The sequence below is a fragment of the Acomys russatus genome, chromosome 28 (assembly GCF_903995435.1).
Source record: "Acomys russatus chromosome 28, mAcoRus1.1, whole genome shotgun sequence".
NCBI lineage: Eukaryota > Metazoa > Chordata > Mammalia > Rodentia > Muridae > Acomys > Acomys russatus.
This window is the reverse complement of record NC_067164.1, coordinates 1,986,295-1,999,202: the sequence shown is the minus strand read 5'-3', so window position 1 is coordinate 1,999,202 and position 12,908 is coordinate 1,986,295. Positions and strand designations below refer to the sequence as shown.

The 12,908-nt window shown below is 46.0% G+C and overlaps 1 protein-coding gene across 3 annotated transcripts in view; it reads left to right on the top strand.

The window, feature by feature from the left end:
• The window catches only part of Usp46 (ubiquitin specific peptidase 46), a 66,580-nt gene that overhangs the window by 43,582 nt on the left and 10,090 nt on the right, over positions 1-12,908 (top strand). For all 3 annotated transcript variants that reach the window (XM_051170258.1, XM_051170259.1, XM_051170260.1), the window contains one exon: positions 6,309-6,385. In XM_051170258.1, the coding sequence (XP_051026215.1) occupies positions 6,309-6,385 (77 nt within the window). The remainder of the gene's footprint in view (positions 1-6,308; positions 6,386-12,908) is intronic.

Below are 12,908 nucleotides of genomic sequence, written 5' to 3'. Positions count from 1 at the left end.
AGCTGGAATCATTTAATGCTTGTCTTACGAGTGCCCAGGCATCTTCTATGATGTCCCAGCCAGTTGGTCATCATCACCCAATGGACCCTGGCCAGAGGCAGGGAACCTGACCTCCTGAGGAAGCATTCCAGTTTTAGCCAGCCCTAATTGTTAGAAAGCCCTGGACTTTCTAAGAAAGTGCATGGCCCCTGGGCTTTGCCTGCAGTCAGCAGTGCAGGATCTAATAAACGCCGTGAAACTTTAGAACTTTGCTTTGGGAACGCCCTTCGAGCACTGTCCTAGGGCAGGCTGAGCTCTCACTTTAGTCCCTGTTTGTGAAACCTCACAGTGGATTAAGCTGCCCTAGATCCTGAGTAACAAATGAGTCCCTGGGGCACCTTGTCTTTGTCCCTGCTTCAGCCGGTTCCTGTCCCTCCAACTGTGGAAAACCTCTGTGCCAGTCTTCACATTCCGAAAAACAACGGCTGATTTTCTGCCAGGTTTGTCTTGGTAAAACTTTGCCTATGGTTTTCCACCGGGTCTGTCTTGGTAAAGCGTTGCCTATGATTGCAATGCAGATGCCAAGTGAAGGATTTATGGATTCAAATGGTCTCCTCTGCTGTGGATCTGGAGGGGCTTAAAATAAGGGGTAATCAGAGCTCACTTGTCCTCATAACCTTGACAAGGGCACTTCTGAATTGAGGCTCCAGGATTTTCCACCGGAGTTTAACTGCTCCCTTGCTTGTCCCGTTGTTTGCGTCATAAGATTTATTAGGGCCAGTTGGAGCTTAATCTTGCTGTTGTTTATTTTAATTCTTTTTCCTTTTTAATGTAAACCTGAATTTTTGCCTTGTAAGATCTGTGCCTTTTCAGAGCTTGTCTGTGGCTTTAAGGTATATTTCAATTTGTTGTTGGAGCCAAACCAATGTGCAAAGAACTATTTTATTAACAGTACCGACTCTACAGCTCTTATTGCTTAGTTATCAGAGGTTCACAATGCTCCAGCAGGGCTTCTGAGACCTGCACACAGGGAGTGTGGAGATTCTGAGGCTCGGCTTTCACATGGGTAGCAAGGGACACTTCCTCCAGTACATCCTCGGGTACCAGCCGGGGCAGTGTCATCACGGCAGACACCTAAGGAGCACTCACCTTTCCCACTAACCCAGGAAAAGAATTGAGGACTTAGAAGCACACTTAAAGGTGACCTCACTTGATTATGATGGCCTATAGGCTGCTTTCTTCTATGAACTGAGTTATAATTATGAGCAAGCAGTGTTGTCTCTTCCTCTTCTTTTTTGAGGCAGGGGCATCAGGCTCAGAATTAAGGAACAAAAGGAGAAGTGACTGTAGGCTGTTCGTGCTGAGAGTGTTGGAATCTCTGAGTGATGTGTTACCTTGGAGACAAGCTGTATTTTCCCTTAGACCAGACCCTTGTGTGGGGAAGAATATGCCTTCCTGGCAGCTTGCTTGAAGGAAAGGAACCCTCTTCAAAACCCTCTAAACCACTCCCACCAACCAACAACCCCCCCAAAAAAAAAAATTCCCTCCTTATCAAAAATTTAAACACCTCCACAGTTTTTTTCTTGACCATGCCTCACTCAAACTGTGAGTTCCTGGGGTGAGGACAGAGAAAAATGCAGATGGGATGGTGCACCAGGCTTTGATCTAAACCAACCTTACCCCCCCTTTTCCAGGGCTGACTTTATCGTTCTCATCCTGGGAGCTCTCTGCATTTAGAACTGAGAATGGTGCAACAACTTCCTTCATTTTCCTTCCTTCCTTCCTTCCTTCCTTCTTTCTTTCTTTCTTTCTTTCTTTCTTTCTTTCTTGTTTGTTTTTCTTTTTTCGAGACAGGGTTTCTTTGTATAGACTTGACTGTCCTAGACTTGCTTTGTAGACCAGGCTGGTCTCGAACTCACAGAGATCCACCTGCCTCTGCCTCCCCGAGCGCTGGGATTATAGGTGTGCGCTAACACACGTCTGGCTCTTTCTTCAGTTTCTTAATGAGATTCCTACCTTTCTCAATAAGTGGTTAAACTGAAAAAGATTTACATCTGATCCCACGGAATATTTTGTTTCCCTGTCTCTTTGCACCCCATCCTATATAATTTTGGTGTGGTCTCACTTGGCTGTAGTATTTTATTTTCCTCCCAGAGAAGGGCGTTTTCAGTTAAGAGAATGCTTTATCAATTTAAACATGTGAGCAAATGTAAAAAGAGAAGTATGTATTAAAAAGAAAATGATTCCTATTTCTGCCTCTGGGAGGCCACTGATTTAGATCTCTTTCCATTTGTTCAGTTTTTCTTCTGTTGAGTGATTCATGTAGTGTGTATTTATCGTGTGCCTGTCGCATACTGGAAATTATGTCAGGTACTAAGCGTGGCGCTTACAGAAGATGGCCCTTGCTCTTCTGTCCGCTAATATGCATGTCTAAACTGTGAATCCTTTTTAAACTGTAGCAGCAGCAGCAGCAGCACTGCCACCACATCTCCAATGACATCACTGTCACCAACACCAGGCATGAGTATTATTTAGAACGCCAAACAAAAAATGGCAATCGGTCCACATCTTCATTCACACAAATACTCACCATGCTTGGTGATCTGACTTTCCACACGCTTTCTCTTTGGCTTAATGAACCCTCTTCCTGCCAGGCATGATGGCGTAAACCTTTATTCTCAGCACTTAGGAGGCAGAGGCAGGTGGATCTCTGAGTTCAAGGCCAGCCTGGTATACAGAGCAAGTTCCAGGACAGCTAGGGCTGCCTAGAGACCCTGCCTCAAAAAGAAACAAACAAACAAATAGAAATATAAAAGAATTCTCTTCCTTTTGCCTCTATTCTTGAAGGTTTATTTGGGGGCGTATATGGATTGTGCATTGGTAAGGTTTCCTTGGGCATACCAAAGATGGTGTGCTCTGGTGTCCATGGAAGAGACCTCTACTGCTGGCTGAGTTGTTCTCTTCACCCAGGCAAAGACAACAGCCCGTGATCTCTTTCTGTCCATCTCTACTGTTCTTCCTCCATGAACGTAATGGCTGTTTCCATTATCCAAAACCTCCCAGTGCCTCCTTCTCATTTATGATTATCCGAGTATATAACTACCTGGAGGTATCTATAGGTTTTTTTTTTTTTTTGGAATATTATTAATAAACTAGGGTCTTAGTTACTCCCAAAGCCAACCTTCTGAGCTTTAGTAAGGCAAATCGACTCCTGTATAACGTCATACAGTTATGTCAATTCTCTGTTGTTTGCTATAAGCTCTGAGGCTGGAGTGCAACTGCCCTGTATTATTAACACCCATGCAATATGTGTTGGCGTAGGGCAACTGATTGAGGTCGAGTCTGGCTGAAGTTGTGTGTGTGGCCAGGACGTTATGCAGGGCGTTTGCTGTAGATGAGCGTCTAAGTTGAGAGCACATTCTGCTTTCTTCCTGAATGCCGCTGGGTTAGCTGGGCTTACCATCCTTATGGTGGTGGCAGAAGGGCAAGAGAGCAGTTTCATGGTTCTGGAGAGATGGAACTGCAGCTAAGAGCCCTGGCTACTTCTTTAGACGACCCAGGTTCCATTCCCAGCACCTACCTCCATAGACGCTTACAACTGTCTATAACTCCAGTTGCAGGGGACCCGACCTCCTCTCCTAGTCTGCAGGGGCAACAGAAACGCATGTAGTGCACAGACATACGTGTTGGCAAGATACTTGTATACATAAAATAATTTTTTAAAGGGGAAGCAGTTTTTACCAATGCTTGTCAACCTCTGCTGATAATGTGTCTCCTGAAGTCTCTCTGTCTGAGACAGGTTCCAGGGCTGCACTTGGATTCAAGAATGGAGACACAGCTGGGTGCTCTGGCACATGCCTGCCTGTCTATAATCGCCTGGAGTTCTAGCACTCATGGGGCTGAGGCAGGATGACCAAGAGGTCAATTCAAGGCCAGGCTTGGCTGTGTAGTGAACCACTGCCTCAAAATATCACACACACACACACAGACACACACACAGTCACACACACAGTCACACAGACACATAGACACACACACAGACACACATACACACATATGCACACACAGACACAGACACACACATACACACATAGACACACACACAGACACAGACACACATAGACACACACAGACACACATACACATATACACATACACACAGACACATACACACATACGCACACACATACACACATATACACATACACACACATACACATATACACACAGACATACACAGACACACACATACACATATACACATAACACACACATACACACATACATAGACACACACACAGACACACAGACACACACAGACACACACACATACACATAGACACAGACACACACAACACATATATACAGACACATACACATGCACACACACATACACACACAGACACACACTCACACACACTTGGGGGTGTGATGACAGCAATGTCTTCTGCATGAGATGGCCTGTCGCCATAGACTTGGACCTAAAGATGGCTTCTACCAATAGTAGGAGTAAGCACTGCACACAGTTAAAGGGGACAGGGGCCTGGGGGACTGTCCATCTAGATATACACATACCGTTTACACAGAGCTAGTGTGTAGAGTTGCATAGCCAACTAATGAAACTACCATGTAGCAAACCGTTTCTAGCTCTGTGAACATTTTAGGCCATTAACAATTTTTCACCTCTCTTCCATTTACTGAACACTTTTTTTTTTAAAGATAGGGTCTCACAATGTATTAGCTCTGGCTCTCCTGAACTTACTATGTAGACCAGCATGTCCTCAAATTCTGCCTGTCTGCTTCCTAAGTGTTGGCATTAAAGGTGTGTACCGCTACACCTTGGTTGTTTTGTTTTGTTTTGTTGTTAAAGATCATGTAATCCTGGCCAGTATTGAACTTTCTATGCAGATACAAGCTCACAGAGATCCACCTGCCTCTGCCTCCCAAGTCCTGGGATTAAAGGCGGGCTCCACTAGCTGGTCCTGACCCCTTACTTGTTACAGCTCGCTGCATGTGTTATCTTACGTTATAGCAGTCTTAGGAGATGCTAGTCTTAGGCCAATAAGGAAACAGGTATAGAGAGTCTAAGTAACTGGCCTCAATCCATACACCTTTTAGTAGGAGTAGCTCCCATTCTTATGTTTACTGTAATAGTGTCAGAGAGCGTGTCTACAGCTCTGAGTATGTCTCCAGGTAATTTTTCTAGAATCTGTAATTATAGGGTCATTGTTACTCTCTCTCCCTCCACCATAATATTTTTATTGATTATTTGGGAATTTCACATAGTGTACCCTGATCACACCTACTTCCAAGTCCTCTCAGGGCTGCTCCCATTACCCTTGTGACCCTCCTCAAAGAAAAAGAAGAAGAAGAAGAAAAAGAAGAAGAAGAAGAACAAGAAGAAGAAGAAGAAGAAAAAGAAAGAGAAGAAGAAGAGGACAAGGAGGAAAAGGAAGAGGAGGAGAAAGAAGAAGAGGAGGAGGAGGAGGAAGAGGAAGAGGAAGAAAACAAAAACCAAGTCCGATTTGTGTTGTCCATATACCCACTAGAACATGGTCACACACTGCTACCTTTTAAATGAGTGTGGTCCTCACCTTCCCGCTGGTGGACTGAACACTTCAAGTTTGTTGCTGGGTCAGCTCATCGCTCCCCAGCCACCAGCAAAACTGTAAAACCTCAGGGTTGTTGTTGAGTGAGTCAGCGAGCTTTGACAGACACGTGAAGTGCTGGGGAGCAACTGGGACCAGTGAGCTGGTTAAGCCAAGGGTGGCCTACATCACAACAGGCTGTGTGACCAGCTCAGGAATGACGGTGCTGGACTCTACACATGGTGTCCACATTTGAAGAACAGCTCAACGGGACCTGGCATGACAGCCCAGCTCCCTGGTCCCATGGTGCTTGAACAGGCACCAGAGGAAAGGAGTGACTTGAAGGAACTGGACTTAGTGAAAGGCCACCCTGTGGGTGGAAGTTTCCTATCTCTTGTCCCTTCTTTGTCCCCATGCTCTGCCAGTGTGGGCTACGTAGATGCCTGCCTGGTACTTACTGGTTGCAACAATGAGAAAAATGGCCGGAGAGCAAGGGAAGCCTGGCTGAGCTTTAATTACTGAGTTTTGAATCAGAGTTGTGAAAGGGATGAAGTTGAATTGGGAATCTGGGATTGGGTTGGGATGTTCTGAAGTAACTGGTTTGGTGAATATTCTTGGCACGAGTGACCTTCACCGCTGTCACGTGTCGGGCTGCCTATAAATGCTCAAAGTTTTAGCAATGGTGTCTGCTGTGTATTTTGTACCTAAACCCCACTCCCCCCCCTTTTTTTTTTGCTTCAGGTGAGTAGCAAAGATGAAGATTTTCTTGACCTCTCCGTTGATGTGGAACAGAACACCTCCATCACCCACTGTCTGAGGTAACCGCTTGCATTCTGCCTGGGGGCTTGAGCTTTTGCCCCGGTTAGTAAACATGGAAGGGACATCTTTGTCCCTCGCAACCATCCCCACTTTTAAACCAATACAGCCTTCTTATTTCCTATTTCTTCTTCCCCGAGAGATTAAATGTAAACACATGGTCTGGAGAGAAGGGTCTTAGTCCTGTCCCTATGCCCAAGCCGCAACAACGAATTTCAAAAATCACCGAGCTCTTAAGATCTGGCCACTCCTGGCCAACTGGGACTACACAGATGACCCTGAGGGACACTAAGGACAGGAAACTGCCCTATAGCATGGCTTCTGGTGAAGGTGGGGGTGGGCTTTCCTAGTGAGCAGTTACCATGGCTTGTCTTGGCAGGACATCTTAGAGTGTCATAACAAGGCTCTGCTGGTTTGTGGCAGTAAGAGTCAGGAAACAGTGCTTGCTGGGAGGGGGTTCTTGGCTCACATGGGGTGTGATAAGTTGCATGACTTGGGGGCTAATGGCTTTTCCACTCACTGACCGCTTCCCCCCTCTCCACTCTCGGTGAGGAGCAAGCAAAGACGGTTTGCAATGTGTTTTGCAGGCTGGCCTCTTTTCTTCAGCTTGGCTCTGTCAAGGGGCTAGGTTCTCAATATGCAAAGCTGGCTTAGGAGAGTGTGGAATAGCTCTCACATTGATTGCTTTTCTCAGTACTGTGATTTTATATATATATAGTGTCTGACAAAAAAGGCAACTGAAGGAAAAGGGTTGATTTCGGGTCACGGTGTAAGGCTTCAGTCCACCACCGTGGAGAAGGAAGGCATGGTGGCAGGAGCGCAGGGCAGCCAGTCACACAATGTTCACAGCTAGGAAACAGCGAAGTGAGCGCTCACATTCAACTCACCTCCTTTTAAAAAAAGTCCTGTCTTTATTTGGTCCTAGAGCCCAATGCATGAGATGGTGCTGTCTGCATTCATTTGGGCCATGCGTTCCCAGTTACCCCCACAGCTACTCCCAGAAGCACATTTCCTAGGTACCTTTAAGTCCAGTCAAGTTGATGTCTCATAGCTCTCACACTGGCCTTTTAGGTCCATCAGATTCCTATTTGAATGGACAGTCCATGCCAATCTTCCTGATAGGTACTCCATAGCTTTTTATTACCCCTAAGTTAGATCTTGGCCGGCTCACCTGCACCTGCTCTCAAGTGTCCTAACGAGAAGTTGGCCAGCTGTTGTCCTTCACCACCGAGAGCTCTGTGATGGGGCCACAGCTTCCATTCCTCTGTCACAAGTGCAGCACACCCAGGGGTGGGTAGCACAAGCAGACCCATTAGCTGGGTTTGGTTGGTTAGCTGTTTTCCCTGCCAAATACATCTCTGGATTAAGGTGTCATAGCAGCACACACCTTTAATTCTAGCACTTGGGAAGCAGAGGCAGGCTGACTTTTGTGAGTTCAAGGCCAGCCTGGTATACATAGTGAGTTCCATGATAACCGGAACTCACATAGATAAAGGAAAAAAAATAAATAAAGTCTTTGAATTGGGAGAAGGGATGACCGTGACGTTGGCCTCCATGACTCAATTTGTATTAAATCCATTTTATTTGATTTTTAGTTGGAGCTTTCTCTTTTAAAAAAAATTTTTAAAAGATTTTATTTATTTATTTTATGAATGAGTACGCTATCTGCATGTGCTCCTACAGGCCAGATGAGGGCATCAGATCCCAGTATAGATGGTTGTGAGCCACCATGTGTTCGCTGGGAATTGAACTCAGGACCTTTGGAAGAGCAGACAGTGCTCTTATCCACTGAGCCATCTCTCCAGGCCCAGTTAGGAGCTTTTTAACATCCCCTGTATCAATATTTTATGATGCCATGCTTCTGCCTTTCATCTATTTTAATGATTGTTAAGGAGTCAAGCTGAAATCCTGGGACCTGAATAAGTGCCCTGTCTCCTCCTTCCAGACGGGTGGTAGATCCCAATGTATTCTCACTGAACTTTTGTCCCAGAAAAATGGTGTAAACAACCTTAAAATCTAGAAAAACAGATCAAGAGAAGCCGTGAACCCACACTGTTAGTTGTCTGAGCCAAACGCTTGTGCTTTGTACCATGTCCTAGGCAGCCTGCCGCTGAGGGTTCTAAGAAAGAGGCTGGGCTGTGTCTCCTGTCATGCCCCGCCCCCTCTGAAAACCTCAGGATTTAAAAGGGCTCCCTCCCATTGTCCCCCTCTCACTTGAAATCCTCTCTGGCCAGGAGGTGACCAGGTGGTCCAGCAAGTGACCTTTGAACCCTCTCAGAACTCTCTCCATGTGAAAACCAATCTTTAGGAATCCTGTTTCTACCTGTTTTGAGAAACTCAAGTTTATGTCCCGAGCCTACAGACACATCGTCACTCCTGCTGTTTGTCACATGCATCTCTCTTCTGTGCAGCTGACCTCTACCTTAGTTCTGGTCATTAGTGACATATGGAATTTCCCGGGATGTGACTGACACTCATGGATTTTTTTAGTTAACACACTAAGTAATGTGCTTTGTTATGGCATTTTCACACATCATGGTTTGTCCTTACTCAGCCGCCCTCCTCCCCTGTCGTCTCACCTGCTCCCTTTTCTTGGTTCCAGTCTCTCCTCAATTCTCTCTTCTGCTTTCATGTCACATTTATCTCATTCCCTTGTTATTTCCGTCCTGCCTCCCATCCATCACAGCTCTTCCTCCCTTCATAGACCTTTATCTGTTTTCATGACACGACAACACACACACACACACACACACACACACACACACACACCCCACATTTTCTTGATCCACTTGTCAATAGACATCTAGGCTGGTACCATGTGTTGTAGATAGTGTAGCAGTCCTCACGGATGTACGAACGTCTCTGTGGTGTTAGGCTGGCTCTGTGTGAGGCTGGTTTCCTGTATTGTGAGTAGCGTAGGGACTGGTGTGGATACACATATGTCTCTGAGGTGTTCTGACTTCAGTGTCCTTCAAGTATGAACCCAGGAGTGGTAAGCTGGTTCATACATTTTATTTGTGTGTGTGTGTGTGTGTGTGTGTGTGTGTGTGTATTTTTGAGGAGCCTCTATACGTATTTCCACAGTGTATGTCCGTCCTCCCTCTCTCTCTCCCACCTCCTTCTCTTTCTCCTTCTCTTTAACATTCAAGTCAGTCAGTGGTTCTCAGACCTTGGCGCATATATCAGAATCACCTGGATAGTAGTAAAAATCAAGGCATAGAAGACATTAAGAACTCCAGTGAGAGTTGGGCGCTGTGGCGCACGCCTGTAATCCCAGCACTCAGGGAGGCAGAGGCAGGCAGATAGGTGACTTCGAGGCCAGCCTGGTCTGCCAAATGAGTCCAGGCCAGCCAAGGCTTCACAGAGAAACCTTGTCTCAACAAAACAAAGCAAAGCAAAGCAGCACTCCTGTTAGTCTGGGCTTCCGTCTCTAATGTATTTTCTGGTGGTTCTGGTGCCGCCAAACTGTGAGGAGCTGAGCTCCAATTCTGCCATCTTACTCGGGTCAGTGGACCAGTACCATTGACACAGGTTGGAATGTTTCCAGAAATGTAGCCTTTAGAATCAGAGTCTGTATTTTGACCAGATTCCTCAGGAGCCTCATTTGCATGCTAACATCTGGGTGGCCCTGGAACAGCTGGTCTCCACCCAGGCAGCTCAGTGGGATTTTTGAGACGAGACCGTGGAACCCAGGCATGCCCCGGTTTTACCTGGAGGGGGTCTGATGGCCTTGACTGCGGTGAGAGTGGAAGGTGGGATGAGTATCGATTGAGATTGCGTTCAAACCGGGGAGCACTTCGCCTGGAGGGATGGCTCAGCGGTTAAGCGCACTGGCTGCTCCTGCAGAGGACCTCAGTTCAGGTCCCAGCCCCACCTTTTACTCCAGCTCTACGGGATCTGGTGCCTCTGGCCTCAGTGGGCACCCGAACTCGCCGTGCAAACCCACACAGCACCGCAAGCCTAAATACAGACAGTTGAAAACAAAGTAGATCTTCAAAAAAGAAACACAAAAGCCCTTGGAGGGCAGCGCTGAGGTGCAGCGAGGAAGCCACGGGGAGGGAAGGCATTCAAAAGGCAGTAACTTCCTGTTTCTTTTGTTTGGTTTTTGTTTTATTTATTTATTTATTTGGTTAGTTAGTTAGTTAGTTTCATTGTTGTTTTGTTGTCCTATCCCAAGACGCAGTTTCTCTCTATTGCCCTAGCCATCCTGGAACTCGCTGTGTAGACCAGGCTGGCCTCGAACTCGGTGAGATCCACCTGCCTCCGCCTCTGAGCTGGGATTAAAGGTATGCACCACCACTGCCCAGCGCTTGCTTTTGGTTTTGAGACAGGATTTCTCTCTGACCACAGAACTTACTAACTCAGCTGCTCTGGCTTGCAGGGGGTTCCCGGGATCTGCTTTGTAACTACCCTCCCACGCACTGACTGTGTGCTACCCCATCAGTTGGCTCTTACATGGGTGTCAGGGACCAAACCCAGGTCCTCACGCTTTGTGAAGCAGGCATTTCATTAACTGAGCCATCCTCCAAGTCCTCAAGTGTCACATTTTCTGATGCTTAACTGGTGGGATTTGAGGGCCAGGATCTAGATGGCTGAGCAAAGCCTAGTGAGCGTGGTTACAGGTGTATGTTGACAGCCTGGCCCTGTCATAGCCCGTGACCACTTTCGAGATCAGCCACACGGTTTACCCCTGTGCTTCTCCTGAAGTGTCATGAAGATCACTAGAGGCATTGCCTAAGACTTTTTCCTTTCCTGAGCTCTAAAGGAGGGAAAGTGGGCATGAGTTCCCATCCTAACCAAGAAGCTGTCGCCAACTGACAGTTACTTGCAAAGGAAAAATTTCTTTTCTTCAACAGAGCATAATTAGTTATACAAACCACATTTAGGCATGGCCAACATGAAACGAATCAGTGATATTTTAATAGAATTTTTTGTTTCATATTGCTTTTTTGGGCATTAAAATATTTATTTTTTCATTATGTATACAATGTTCTGCCTGCATGTGTGCCTGTAGGCCAGAAGAGGGCACCATATCTCATTATGATGGTTGTGAGCCACCATGTTTTTGCTGGGAATTGAACTCAGGACCTCTGGAAGAACAGCTAGTGCGCTTAACCTCTGAGCCATCTCTCCAGCCCATGCCCACCTCCCTTTTTAATCTTACTGGTATTTTTCTTGTTGTTGTTGTTTTTTTAAATATGGTTTCTGATTTTGTGTTTTATGGGAGTTTTGTTTTGTTTTGTTTTACTGTGTGTGTCTGTATGTGTTGTATATGTGTGTTTTCTCATGTTGTTTTTTGATTTTTTTAAATTCTGGTTTGTTTTCTTCATGTGTCTGTTTTCTAGAGAGAGAAGGAGGTGTGGGATTGGTTAGTGGGAGGTGAGGAGGCTCTAAGAGGAAATGGGAAAAGAAACACTGTGATCAGAACTGTAGCGTGAATTTTCAAGAAAAAAAAAAAAAAAAGGAATTTTCTCTTCCTAGTCAGTATTGGTTTTATTTTATGGTCTAGATTAAGACTCTAATTGAGGCCAGCAATTGATGGCTTGGTGGGTTACGGCGCTTGCTGCCAAGCCCCACAAACCGAGTTCAATCTCCAGGTCCCATGTGATGGAAGGAAGGAATCAATTCCCATAGGTTGCCCTCTGAACTCCACACATGTATGCCTACACACACACATATATATACATAATTAAAAAAAAAAAAAGACTTTAGTTGAGCGGTGCAAAGTCTGCACATTCCTTGAGCATGCTAGTTAGTTATCTGCTGTGTTGTATGGGAAAACACCCTCCCGCCCAAGAATGGCTTCCTCCACTTAGGCTGGGTACGTCTCCATAAAGCTGTCAAATTTCTTTATAAAGCCATGCATTTCTTATTAGATTTGTTCCCATGGTGAATCTTAAAATAATGTTTGATTGCTACTACGACCCCTTTTTAAAGCAACACAGAGTGCTCTATTCTTCCCTAGCCTTCTGTGTGCCTCGGTAGTTTATCCAAAGTTCTAGAAAGATCTCTCCATTGCCTCGTGCCTATTTTAACTTGGCCTTGGAAAACCTCCCCAGCCTTTCTTGCTTGCTTCGTTATTATTTTGATATTGTTGTGAGAGACAGAACCTCCTTATGTAGCTGAGGCTGGCCTCGATCTTTCTTGTGAGAGACAGAACCTCCTTATGTAGCTGAGGCTGGCCTCGACCCTCCTGACCAGAGCCTCTGAGTGCTGCACTCCCAGGTGTGCCACTGTATCATGCTCCGCGCTTTGGTTCGGAGAACTACCAGAGCGAACTCACAGGCCTGCTCTGCTTCCATTCCTGCGGGGCCGGCTCCCCACTGGCCGGCCTTCCCTTTCCGCTTTTCAGGTTCACTGTCTTGACAGCATCACACTTTTTATTGTAGCATTCTTCTCCTCCTCCTCTTTCCTTCTTCCTTCCTTCCTTCCTTTTTTTTTTTTTTTTTTTTTTGAGACTCTATGTCCTGGAACTCACTATGTAGACCCGGCTGACCTTGAACTCAGAGTGCTGGCATTAAAGGC